At 58.7% G+C, this 12,484-nt stretch overlaps 1 protein-coding gene across 3 annotated transcripts; it reads right to left on the reverse strand.

Annotated features, from left to right (window-relative positions):
• Positions 1 to 5,362: 5,362 nt before the first annotated feature.
• On the reverse strand, positions 5,363 to 11,975 carry TMEM82 (transmembrane protein 82). Of its 3 annotated transcripts, none has more exons than XM_044769754.2 (6): positions 11,763 to 11,975; positions 11,541 to 11,613; positions 11,169 to 11,343; positions 10,094 to 10,511; positions 8,675 to 8,862; positions 5,363 to 5,788 (listed from the first exon to the last, which is right to left on the reverse strand). In XM_044769754.2, the coding sequence occupies exons 1-6, from the start codon at positions 11,860 to 11,862 to the stop codon at positions 5,507 to 5,509; spliced, it is 1,236 nt and encodes a 411-aa protein (XP_044625689.1). In that variant the 5' UTR covers positions 11,863 to 11,975; the 3' UTR covers positions 5,363 to 5,506. The 3 variants fall into 3 exon arrangements, with proteins under 3 accessions (XP_044625689.1, XP_044625691.1, XP_044625690.1); XM_044769755.2 differs by lacking the exon at positions 5,363 to 5,788 and adding an exon at positions 7,881 to 8,326 and having other exon boundaries at positions 11,763 to 11,943; XM_044769756.2 differs by lacking the exon at positions 8,675 to 8,862 and having other exon boundaries at positions 5,439 to 5,788; positions 11,763 to 11,958.
• Positions 11,976 to 12,484: the final 509 nt, after the last annotated feature.

Below are 12,484 nucleotides of genomic sequence, written 5' to 3' on the forward strand. Positions count from 1 at the left end.
CAAAAAGAGGAAGATTGGCAACAGATGTGAGCTCAGGGTCAATCTTCCTCACCAAAAGAAAAGCAGCAGCAGCAGCAGCAGCAGCAGCCCTCCCTCACCTCCAGTGATATCCTCCAAGTCCCCCTGAGGGGGGACAATGAGTCACCGAAGGGTTGATTTGGGGCCTTGTCCAAGGTCACGCTGACTCCATCTAGGACCCAGGCCTCCCCACATCTGTTCTGGGCTAAGACGGTCTTGGGAAGGGGCAAGGTCCAGGTGCGGGGGTCCAGCTGCCACTACTTACCTGCCATGCAGCACCCCTGGCCACTAGTCCCACCTCTGCCACTGCTCCCAGGTAAAGAGGAGCGTCCCGGCCAAGTATCTCCCGCACCAGCCCGGGTGTCGGTGTCACCTTGGCAGGTGCCAAGCTTCCTGCCATGGAAACCCAGGAAGTGCACTGGATGAGAACACATGCCCTTTGTCTGCCAGCTCAGAGGCCCGCCCCCTCCTCCTGTCCTGCAGCCCCCGGACCCAGCTTTCTCCCCAGCCACTGAGCAGGGGCTCAGCCTCCTCTGAGGGTCATGGCAGCTGAGACCCTGGGTGGCAGGGAAGGGGCACGAGAGAGGTTTAGGGGGCGAGATCCAGGGCCGTGGGGATGTTTGCTGCTGCCCAGTCTGCTGGCGAGCGTGGCACCTGCTGCTCACGGAGGAACCCTTGATCCAAAGAGCGCTGGCTGGGCGCCTCCTCTGTGCTCGGTGCGAGTCAAGGAGCCTGCAGGGATCCAGTTGGTACGATCAGTCCTATCCTCACGAGACTTACAGGGAGATGGGGAGAGGACGCACAACGCAAATTGATGTAATGATTACCAGTGATGCAGTGTGCTCTGAAGGCGAGACCAGGGGCTGAGACAGCATCAGGGGTGCAAGGGAGGGTGGGGAAGGCCTCTGGGGGGTGACTTTGAGGCCGAGATGAGGAGGAGCCAGCCATGAGAAGAACAGGGAGGACATTCCGGGGGAGGGAGATGGTAGGGAAAACACAGGCTTGGAGGCCTGACTCCTGGCTCTCTGGAGCCTGCCGTGACCCTGGTTCCTTCCCTCTCGGGGCTGAGTTCCCTCACCTGTAACATTGGGAAGCTCGACTGGTTGCCCTCACATGGGGGCGTGAAGGCCTCTGCAGAACTGCAGGGGACAGGCCCTGAAAGGGCACACCAGGGCCTGGCCTGTATTGGTGCCCCACCAAGGCTGGGGCTGCCTGTCCTCAAGTCACCTTCGCCTGGTTTCCAGAGCTCTCTGCTCACACGGTCGGTCCGTTTGCTCTGCAGCTCCATCCAAGAACAGGGACAAGCCTGGGGAGAGTGGTGCGGAGGTGCCCTCCCCTCCTGGGTCCTGTGATTTTCCTCTGAGGCTCCCTGAGCCACAGTCCCCAGGGAGCCAGCGACCCCAAGGGAGGGAAGCATCGGTCCAGCTGCCCTTCTCCTTGACAGGCTCCACTTGGGCCAGGTCAGAGCAGAACCGGCAGCCCCAGCCTGGAGGGCCCGGATGCGCAGCTGCAGAAGTGGCACATCCGGGGTGGAGTGAGAGGCGCACTCTCACTGCTGGGAGTCAGGTCAGTTCAACACTGATTTCCTGAGCACCTGCTGTGTGTAGGGCCCTGTGCTAGGGGCTGGGCAGCCGGTGCAGCCAGCGGTGCAGAGAAGTGGGAGCTGCCCCACACTAGCAGGGGCCAGTGGGGGGCAACAAAGATAGGAGTTACATCAGTATCTGAGTTCAGTTCTGCCACTTGCCAGCCTGTTACCCTGAGCAAGTCATTTCTCTCTGAGCCTCAGTTTCCTCTTGTAACCTGGGGGTAGCAGTAGCTCCCTGTGGCTTCATTCTGACGATTGATGGGATGAATGTGGATAAATATGCCTGGTGCTTAGTAGGTGTTCAGAAGTGAATTCCCTTACTCTTCCCATCATACAGAAGACAGAGGTGTTAGGATATTATAGGGAGATGGACAAAGTGTTGAAGGTAAGGAAGAGTCTTGATTCCAGTGGAGAAGCTAAGGGACGTCATGGTCCTGTCAGCTAGCATCACTTCCCAGATTCTGGTAACAGCACCCAATTTTTCTTTGGGGAACCTCACCCCTACTCTCAGTGTCTGACTGGAATGATTTAGAAAGAGGCAGTATTTTTCCAGGCTGGCAGGATGCAAGCTTGGCACCCTTTTTGTCACCACTTGGACCAACACAGAAGACAGCAGAGCAAAGATGATAGAGAAGGAGAGAGAACTAATTTCATCACTTAAGCTGCTGGATCCAGCCATGCCTGAAGTCCTCCCTCTGGACCTCTGGAGCCAGTACATTCTCTTTTCTCTTGCTTTTCCTTCAACCAGTTAAAGCTATAGTTCTGTTGCTTAAAGCAGAGTCATGATGAGGACTGGCAAGACTAGATGGGTTCGGATCACCTCCTTTTCTTGGCAAACTCTGCAGCCCTGTCACCACTTTTGAGAAGCCCGCACTGATTCCTCCACACAGGCTTAGGAGCGGTGTCCATCCCGTGGATACATCCCGAGGCTGCTGGGTTGCACCAATATGCTTCCCCCCCCCCAGAATGGGAGCAGGGCTGTGTCTTATTACTCTCCGTGTCTCCAGCACCCAGCACAGGGCTTAGCATATAGGAAGGTCTCAGTAATTCCTACAAAATGTTCGAGTAGGGAGTCTTAAGTAGCTACATATGCACATCAGGCGAGAACTAGTAAAGGGTAGTGAGCGGTTAAGAGTTTGGGGTTTGGAGTCAGACCCACTTGAATTTGGATCCTAGTTCCCCCACATATTAGCTCTGAGACCTTGAGCAAGTCACTTCATCTCTCTGACCTTGAGTTTTCTGCTGAGGAGAAAACAAGGGTCAGCTCCTCACAAGGTGGTCCTGAAGGCTGGGGGAAGACAGGGCAAGAAAATGGGCAGCACGGGGTTATGCTTCCTCCCTAGGGAGCTGTCCTATCAACAGCTCTTTGCAAACGAAATGTAAACGTGCTCATCTTGGACTTGAGGATGGAGGAGGCCGGGTGCCTCTTCGTCTCCTTCCTTCCCTGAGTTCTGTTCCTGCTTCTGCCACCTGAGCCAGTGCCTCTTCCCAGTCCCTTACGCGAGCATGTCATTGACCCTTCACATCAGAAGGGCGTTGCTGACACTGAGTTGAGTCCCTTCTGGGAATGGGGGGCACTAATGGCCACGGTCAGGCTCTAGGCTAAGCGCCCTGCCTCCATCATTTTGTTCAGTTCTCTCAACAAATGCGGAAATGGAGGCACAGAGAGTAACTTCCTCAAGGTCACACCCATTAGTAAGCCTGATTCAAACGCAGGTAGTGTAGCTCCAAGCCCCTTCACTGAACAGGCCAAGTTTTGGGGAAATGTTAAAAAACCAAGGGAGCTCTAACTGAGCCACAGTTATAGCCACAAGGAGTCCCCCGCTCTCAGTCCCCAAGCCTGTGTCCACTTGGGCCAGACAGGGCCCAACCTCCCAGACCTGGCTGTGACAACAACGTCTGGGTCTTAATCCCCTCCTGGTCCAGGGGCCTGAGCTGGCTCTGGCTGGACCTGCTGGTTCCCACGGCCAGGCCCTCCGCTTAGCAAATCTGCACAGGCTCCAGAGCGACGGGGGGAAGCGTGGGGTGCGCCCTGGAGGAGGCCTGAGGCTCAGCGGGCCGGGAGGACCCCTCCTTCACCCAGGCCTTGAAGGTCAGAGCCCCTTCTGTGGGCAGAGGAGGAAATCCTGGTGTCACTCACTTTGGAGGGTCTACCCCAAGCCTTTGGCTGCTTGTCAAGGCAGAACCCTTATTCCCTCACTGATCCCACCCACTCCTTGAGCCCCTATCCTCACTGGGAGCCTCCCCTCCTAGCAGCATCTGCCCAACGTCTCACCACTCTCTGGCAGTGTCTATCTCTGCACCCTCAGTCCCTGAGACCCTCTTACTAAAAGGTAACGTGGCCCGGAGCCTGCCACGGCCCCTAGCCGTCTCCCCACTTCTCTCTCTGCTCGAGGTGGGCTCACTGGGAAGTTAAGGAAACTTACACTCAGGCCGGGGCCCCGAGAGGGCTGGGGGCTGCTGGGAGTTATGAAGTGTTCCAGGAGGGAAGGGCAGCCAGGTTACACTCAGGAAGTGTTTTCCATTAAGTGTTCCTGGCCAGCTGCCCAGAGACATGTCAGAGAACGGAGCCAGATCTGCAGGGCTCCAACAGGTTGTCGTACTTTCCTTTCTCGTGCTCAATCAGTATTCACTTTCATATAAATTTATATGGAGACCCTTAAAATTGGGCTGGCCCGGCTCTTACTCCTCACTGTCTATTCTCTGCTCCGGTCAGACCATTGCGCTAAAGCAGCACATGGACATTGCAGACCAGAGCACAGGCCATTTGTGGCCCCCGCTGCTCTCCAGGAAGATTCCAGCCCCTCCCTTGGCCCTGGGTGATCCCGCCCCAGCTCACCCCCGGGACAGCATCTCCCACCACTGTGCCCCTCGCCCCTTCTGCTCCAGCCATGCTGCCCCTTCCTCAGTCCCCCTGGCCACTCAGGACCCTTAACACCTGCCTGGGCTCCAGCACCACCCCTTGGCCTGGGAACTTCCCCTTGACCTTCAGGATTTGGTTTCCACAGCTCTTTCTCAGCGAGGCCTCCCTGACCCCAGACCACGGCCCACCTCTCACAGCACCTGGACCTTCCATCCCTGCAGACCACACTGCGTGAGCTAACCCTGCTCCGTGCCCGGAGGCCCCCGTCTCGTTCACCCAGTTGTTTTGGCCTGAACGACTCTAAGAACTCTCCGATGCCTCTCTTTCTCTCAAGCCCACATCTAATTGATCAGGAAATCCTATCAACGCTTCAAGACGCGTCCAGTATCCAGCCACTTCTGGCCACCTCCACCTCCACACACCTTACACCTTGTCCACGCCGCCATCGTCTCACTGGGGTATTCCAGATGCTTTCAAACTGGTGTCCTGTTTCTACCTTGTTGATTCGAAAAACAGCAAGGAGAGGAATCCTTTAGAAATGTAAGTCAGATCATGTCACCTCCTTGTGCAGACTGCCCGCTTGCTGCCCAACACAGGGAAATGACATCCCAACCCTCGCCGTGACCCTGAGTCCCTGCCGCCTCCATGACCGCATTCCTGCCTCTCCATCCTCTCTGTGATGCTGCAGCCATGCTGAATTTCCTTCTGTTCCTAAAGTATCCCCTGCTTCTTCCCACCTCAGGGCCTTTGCCCGTGCTGTCCTCTCAGCCCGGGATGTTCTCCCCTCAGCTTTTTGCTTGGCTTGCTCCTCAGTCCATTCAGAAGGATGGACTCAAAGAAGCCCTCTCTGGAAGGCAGCTTCTCAAGTGGCCTCCAGGGATCCCTGCTTTTTGCCATGCCCTTGTGTCATCCCTTCCTCTCTGGGGTGGGTTAGACCCAGAGACTTGCTTCTAACCAATAAAATGCAGCAAAAACAGTGGGATGTTGCTTTTAACATCGGGTTACAAGACTGTGACTTCTGTCCTGTCTTCTCTCTCTTGTCACTTGCCCTGAGGGAGGCCAGCTGCCATGCTGTGAGCGCCCCTCTGGAGAGGCCAAGGACTGAGGGAGGCCCCGGCCAACAGCCAGAGAGGACCTGAGGCCCTCCGTCCAACGGCCCACGGGAAACTGAATCCTGCCAACAGACACATGAGTGAGCTTGGAAGTGGACTGTCCCCTGGCCAAGCCTTAAGATGAGACCGCAGCCTCAGCCCACGCCTCCACGGTGGCCTGTGAGAGACCTCGAGCCAGGGCAGCCAGCTGGGTGGCCCCCAGATGCCAACCTGCAGAAAAGGACAGACAATAAATGTCTTTTGTTTTAAGCTGCTGAGTTTTGGGGTCATTTGTTACACAGCTGTAGATAACAAACACACCTTCCTGAGGCCCCAGCCCCCGTCACTCTGCCCCTCACCCAGTTTTATTTTTCTCTGCAGCACCAATGGCTGCTTGCACGTCTTGCTCATCCCCAGTGCCTGGCCCCAGGCAGATGTTCAGTAATTACTTGTGAATGAATGATTCGGGGAAGGCATTCAGAATGTCCAGAGGGACAGAAAAGCCACAGTGGGCAGCTCGGGAGGGAGGAGCCTGGCTCACCCCAAACCTAGCTGCCCCAGAGGTCACTGTCCCCTCTTCGCAGAGACAGGAGCCTCTGGTCTCTCCCATCTTCAGAAGGATGCTGATCGGGGCCCAGGATTCGGGCTCTTGTGGTCTCTGTGAGAACAAGCCGGAGCTTCGTGCTCCGGTTCCAGACCACACCTGCCAGACTTCCTCTGCCCTGCAGACTTTGGGCCTATTTTTCTTTGTTTGCCATGGAGATTTGCTGAATGCCTCACTTAGAATGATCTAATTTTTATACCCATGTCAGACTTTTCACAAAAAATTTAATAGATAAGAAAAGAATCTTATTCCAGCTCTCACGTGGCCCAATTTTTGTCTGGAAAACAGTCCCTGTGCCCATAAAAAGGAAAGGACTGACAAGTCCAATCCCCTCCCAGCCCCGCCCCCACTGGGTCCCAGGCTGTGCTAGGGGCTGGGAGGCCGGGGAACCTTCCAGCAAAAACATCAGGCCTGAGTTGGAACCAGGTGCCCAGTCTGGGTCTGGCAAGGGGCTGGCCCCGTGCCCGCCTGACTGAGCCGTTTCCTCCTGGACTGGGGCAAGTTTCCTGACCAGAGGGAGTGGGACACACTCCCAGGCAGAGGGGGGGCTGGGTCCTGTATTGGGGGAGGGGCATCCACAGGCATTTCCCCCACCTCAGCTGCCGCGGGGCTGGGAGGAGGCCCCTCGTGGCGGTAGGGCGGGAGCAGGGGATCAGAGGTTGGTTGGGTTCGAGTTGTCTGTTGGGTGGCCATTCCTGGAGGAATGAGTGGACACTGCCCCGCCCAGCCTTGGGGCCAGCCTGCGCCTGTATCCCAGGTGTGCCCCGGGGTGGGGAGTGGAGCATCCGAGGCCAGCCCCTGCCTGCCCGGAAGCAGTAGCCTTTGGGTGACCATGGTGGCCTTTGCTGAGAATTGGGGACCCATCAGAGCCTGGAACCCTTCCAGAACCTTCTCCAGGCCTTGCCTGCTCCCTGGTGCCTCCCCCGCCTCTCCCAGACAACCGGACCTTCACTACCCCGTCGGAGTCCCCTGCCTGGGAGTCTCCTTGCCCCGTGGGGCCCCTCCTGGGAAAGGGTCCCGAGTTGGGGCCCTCAATCCCCATGGAACCAAACTGCCCTGTGGGCTGGGTGCCTGGGCCAGAACATGACTGTGACAGAGCCTCAGGCCACCCTGCTCAACAGGTGGCCAGAACCACATTCCAGGACCTGCTGGGAAGGGAGCTGCTATCATCTTCATGCCCCCGTCTGTGGGTTCCCTTGGCCCCAGTTCTTCAACGAGAAGAGGGTAGCAGGGAACATGCAAAGCACTTGAGCTCTGGGGGTCAGGCCACCCAGATTCACATCCTGACTTTGCCACTAACTAGCTGTGTGCCCTTGAACAAGTCACTTAACCTCTCTGAGCTTTAGTTTCTGAATCTGTAAAAAGGGATAACAGTACCTGCCTCTTGGGGCTGATGTCAAAATAAAATGAGATAATAAAAATGCTCAGCACAGTGGCTAGCCCAGTGGCACAGTGGTTGAGTTTGCATGCTCTGCTTAGGTGGCCTGGGGTTCATGGGTTTGGATCCCAGGCACAGACCTACATACTGCTCATCAAGCCATGCTGTGGTGGCATCTCACATACAAAAAATAGAGGAAGATTGGCACAGATGTTAGCTCAGGGCCAATCTTCCTCACCAGAAAAAAAAAAAAAAAAAGCCCAGCACAGTGCTCAGCACATGGTAGCTGTTCTTCTGACAGGCTCTTTCCCTCTCTGTGAGTGCATGATTCTTAGCACAGGTTGAGAAAATCATCTTTATTGTCCATGGAGAGGGCAAGGGAGGCCGGTAAAGGGGGGCCCTTCTGGGAATGCTGTTCTCCCCATCCCCCACCCCCCTGGGAAGGCAGGTCTGAGGGGCTGAGTCCATCACCCACCCTGAGAAAAAGAGGGGTTCACCCAGTGGCCTCCAGGTGCCCCCACTCTCTGAGGACCCCAGCCCTAAGCCCTGCCCTCCCTCTGGGGGGGCTCCAGTGCCCACCCTGAGCTCCGGGTGAGGGCCAGCCCTGCCGTTCGGCCTCCAGGCAGCGTGCCGGGGTCAAGGCCTACAGGTGAGCCTGGTGGGCCTGAGACAGACTCCAGGTCCTTGCTGAGGTGGGTCAGGAGGGGGCTGTCCCCGGGGGCTGGGCAGGTGCTGAGAGCTGGGGCTGGCTTGGAGCTGACCCCGAAGGCCTCTGGGATGGAAAATCCTGAGGGGAGGCAGGGAGGGAAGGATGGAGGACGCCACCCAATCGCCATCCCCTGGGGCTTCTCAGGCCTCCTTATCCAGGACCTTCCTCCCATTCACGGCTGCTGGGGCATGGGATGGAGTGGCCTGCGGATGGGGTTGGGGTGCCCCTCAACTCCCCACTCCTAGTGACCCTGGCTACAGAGGGGTCAAAGGTTAACACCAGGTCGGAGAGGGGATTCCAGCTCCCTCTGCCCCCCACCCAAGACAGGTCTCCCCAGCTCTTCTGAAACTTGGGCCCATCGAGGCTCCCAGGGCTATCTGGAGCAGGGCTTCAGTGTCTGGGGACAGCCGGGTTCAGGGTGCCCACCTGTATCTGGCAAATGTCAAGCAGGTTGCGGACGGCCACCAGGCACCAGAGCTCGCCCAGCAGGGAGACGAGGATGCCCAGGAGGTCCAGCCAGCGGCCCACAGTCAGCAGCAGCACGAAGAGGCCACCCATGCGCACCAGCACCGTCTGGACCTGGCCCTGCAGGCCGGGGCGCTGCCGCTGCTCCTCTGGGGTACGGGGCACCCGTCACACCTGCCCGCCTGTGCACCTGGGCCCCAACCTGAGGTCCAGCTCCCCACCCTCCTGCCTCAGTGCGAGTCTCCCCCTCCCCTTGCAGCCCCCGCGCCCACCCCCACCCTCTGAGCAGCTGCGGAGGTCTGTCCTGCAGTCAGGGCCCAGCACCCAGCCTCCAGCTGCCAGCGTCCTGACTCCTCTCTTCCCTGCGCTCCCACGTCTGATCCATGAGGAAGCCCTGTCGACTCTTTCTGCCTCACAGATCCACACCCATCCCACCTGAGCACATCGCCACTCGCACTGCCCCCCCACCTTCATCTCTCGCAGCAGCCTCCTGGCTTTTGTTCTTGACTCTGCAACTCAGTGTCTACTCAGCAGCTAATGACCCTCTAAACATATCAATGAGATGAAATCATTCCTCTGCTTATAAACCCTCCCAGGACTTCTCACTGCACTTGGAATAAACTCCCAACTCCTATGAGGTCCTGCCCGATCTCACCAGTGCCTGCTCTCCAACCTCATCTCACCTCTGACTTGTTCCCTCTGGCTCACTACCCTGAGCTGTTCCCCGTGTTCCTGTTCATTGAGCAAGACAAGCTCATTCCCACCTCAGGGCCTTTGCACCTGCTGCTGTCTCTGCCTGACTGCCCTTTCTCAGCCTGCTACTTCCACCCCATCCCCACCCTGCAGCCTATTGGCTCTTCCTAGAGCCCAGATCTGACCAGGTCACTCTCCCCTGCTTAAAACCCTGCCATGGCTTCCCATCAGACTGCCCAGGCTGGCTGACGGGGGCTCTCCATCAGGCTCCTATGAACCTGGCCAGCCTCATCTTCTCCCAGGGCCCTGGGGGGGACAACCACACTCAACTTTTTCCAGTTGTTTGATGCTGCCATGCTCTCTCTCGCCTCTGGGCTTCAGCATATGAGGTTCCCTCTGCCAGGATTTCCTTTCCCCCCTCACCACTCTCAGGGAGCTCCTGCTTATCCTTCAAGGTCCCATTCAAGTATTATCTCCTCAGGATTCCCATTGCACGCTGCACCCTTCTCTGAGCTGCCCCACTGTATGGCCTGTGCCACCAGACTCGGTGCTCCAGGATGGCAGGGGGATTGTCTGACTGTTGTCAGCCTCCCCAGGGCGGAGCACGATGCTGGGCCCGGGTCAGACAGTGGGATGTGAATGCGGAGTGAATGAACTGCTGCCTGGGCCCCTGCCCGTGGCCCTTACCCTGCATGTAGATGACCAGCAGGGTGTAGCAGATGGTGAGTGGTGTCCAGAAGCGCACGGCCTCCGAGGTGGTCAGGAAGTCCCTGTTGATGAGGGCCACGGCCGCCAGATTGCCCACAACAAAGGCCACGGCCAGGGCTCGGCCCAGCAGCCGGGGGAGGCCGTGAGCACCGGCCAGCAGTCCCAGGCAGACCCCACAGTAGTGCTGGCTGCTGTGCAGCTCGTAGAGGCGGCAGGTGTGGCTGTGGAGGCGCCGGGCGCCCGTGCAGAGCAGGGCGGCCAGCCCGAGGCCCAGCAGCAGGTTCAGAGTGCGGTGAGGGGCGCCCTCCTGCAGGAAGCTCAGGCCGCAGGTCAGGCCGCAGCCCAGCGAGTACTGACACAGCAGGTACAGCTGCAGCCTCTCAGGGACCTGGGAGCCCTGGGAGGGGAGGTGGCAGAAGAGGGGTCTCGATGGGGGCTCTGACCTCCCCTCACCATGGGGGACCAAGAGGGCTGTCAAGGTACAGATGCTCCACTCAGTAGGAGGCTGGAGCCTGAAGGAACCTTGAGGATTGTCCCCAAAGAGGGAATACTGCCTTCCGGTCAAGCCCTAAGGGTCATTTCTTTCAACTTCATTTCAATCATGCTTATTACTTGGGACCCATCTGCCTGCTGAAGGGTGGTGGCTCAGAGCTTGGCAGACCTGGGGTCAGAGCCTGACTCTACTCCTTGCTTGTCGTTGACTACAGACCAGCCACTTACCCACTCCGAGCCTTAGTTTCCCCACCTGTGAGATGGGGATTGCAGCAAACCTCTGCCCCTGTGGTTGTGAGGATGAGTGGGACAATGCCCTTTGGGTACCCAGCCCGGTGCCCGCCTGTGGGAGGTTCTCGACTCCAGGAGCTGCACTACTGTCTTCTTAGACTGGGGCTGCGTCCACTCTGGGGGAGCTCTGCTTTGGCAGTCACGCCCCAAGGCGGCAATGTGCACTCTCTAGTCTCAATCTTACATGGGGGCGGGCGGTGAGGAGACGGGGGATGCTCCGAGTGGGCCCAGCACCCGGCCCTCACCACCCTCCACCTCCCTGCGGTCTCACCTTGTCCAGGGAGAGCAGCGTGGAGACAGCCCGGAGGGAGAACTCAAGCACCACCAGGGCAGCCACCCGGGTGCCCACGATGGTCAGGACCAGGGCCAGCCCTGCCAGGTGCAGGGTCTCCAGCGAGGCCCACTGGGCCCGCAGCCGCTCCTTTTCGGGCTGCCGCTCCGGGTTGCTGTGGGGGCAGAGTGGGCGTGGGCAGAGGGGCAGACCCGCCAGCCCCTGCCCTGGAGGGGGTCTGGGTGCCCCAGACACACTCGCTGTGGGAAGGGGTGGTCTCTTACTCCCAGCCTCACCCCAGAGGTCAGAGTCCCAGTGCGGGGCCAGGGGCCTGGCAAGGGGCCGGGGGTGGGCCGGGGAGGGGGCACTCACTTGGCGCAGCCCACGAAGAAGTAGACCTTCAGGAGGCTGTTGAGGACTGAGACTCCGCAGGCCCCGATGAGGCCTGGGGGCGGGAGGGAGGGCAGGGGTGCCTGGTAGGCTTAGAGGACCGAGCAGCCAAGGCAGCAGGAGGCCCACATGGGTGGGGGCCACCCTGCACTGCCCATAGCGGCCAGGAGGCGGGGCGGAGCGGGAGTCGGTGTCTGCGCTCACCTTGCAGGAGGGAGTCGAGGAGGCTGGAGCCCCACTCCAGGGAGGGGAGGCCGGGGAGCCAGGAGGAGAGGGACGGCAGGGAGAACATGGCCGCCGGCATCCAGTCCCAGCCTCCGGCCAGGTCTGTACTGGCGGGACCAACGTCACCGTCACGGGGCAAAGGTGTCAGTGGAGGCAAGGGGAGGGGCCGGGAGGGGTCAAAAGCCCAGGGGAGGGAGGCGTGGAGAGGGGAGGAGAGCCCAGGGCCTTAAACCTTCCGGCTGCAGGGTTAAGGGGCACTGGGAGCCAGCCATTGCCAGTTGCCCAGGTGTTTCTTGTTTGGGCAGCATGGGATGAAGGGGCATCTCTGAGGCTGGTCTCTAGTCTCTGGCCCTGCTCAAGTCTGGAGTCTACTTTTCTTTTTCTTTCTTTTTTTTGTTGTTGAGGAAGATTGGCCCTGAGCTAACATCTATTCCCAATCTTCCTCTTTTTGCTTGACAAAGATTGTCGCTGAGCTAACATCTTTGCCAATCTTCCTCTATTTTGTGTGGGATGCTGCCACAGTGTGGCTTGATGAGTGGTGCTAGGTCTGCGCCCAGGATCCGAACCCGTGAATCCCTGACCACGAAAGCAGAGTGCATGAACTTAACAACTAGGCCATCAGGCGAGCCCCAATGGAGCTCACTTTTCTCACCCTCCCCTAGGGCTTGCCACGTGGTGCCTTCCTGAAGCCCCAGGCCTGT

This window comes from Equus asinus, chromosome 5 (assembly GCF_041296235.1).
Source record: "Equus asinus isolate D_3611 breed Donkey chromosome 5, EquAss-T2T_v2, whole genome shotgun sequence".
Taxonomy (NCBI): Eukaryota; Metazoa; Chordata; class Mammalia; order Perissodactyla; family Equidae; genus Equus; species Equus asinus.

Coding starts and splice junctions, on each gene's coding strand:
- TMEM82 (XM_044769754.2), bottom strand. CDS start 11,862: ATGCCGGCGGCCATGTTCTCCCTGCCGTCCCTCTCCTCCTGGCTCCCC. Junction 11,344..11,540: donor TTCTTCGTGGGCTGCGCCAA/GTGAGTGCCCCC, acceptor CTGCCCCCACAG/CAACCCGGAGCGGCAGCCCG. Junction 5,789..8,674: donor TTGACATTTGCCAGATACAG/GTGGGCACCCTG, acceptor CCTTTTCTGCAG/GTTGGCATCTGGGGGCCACC.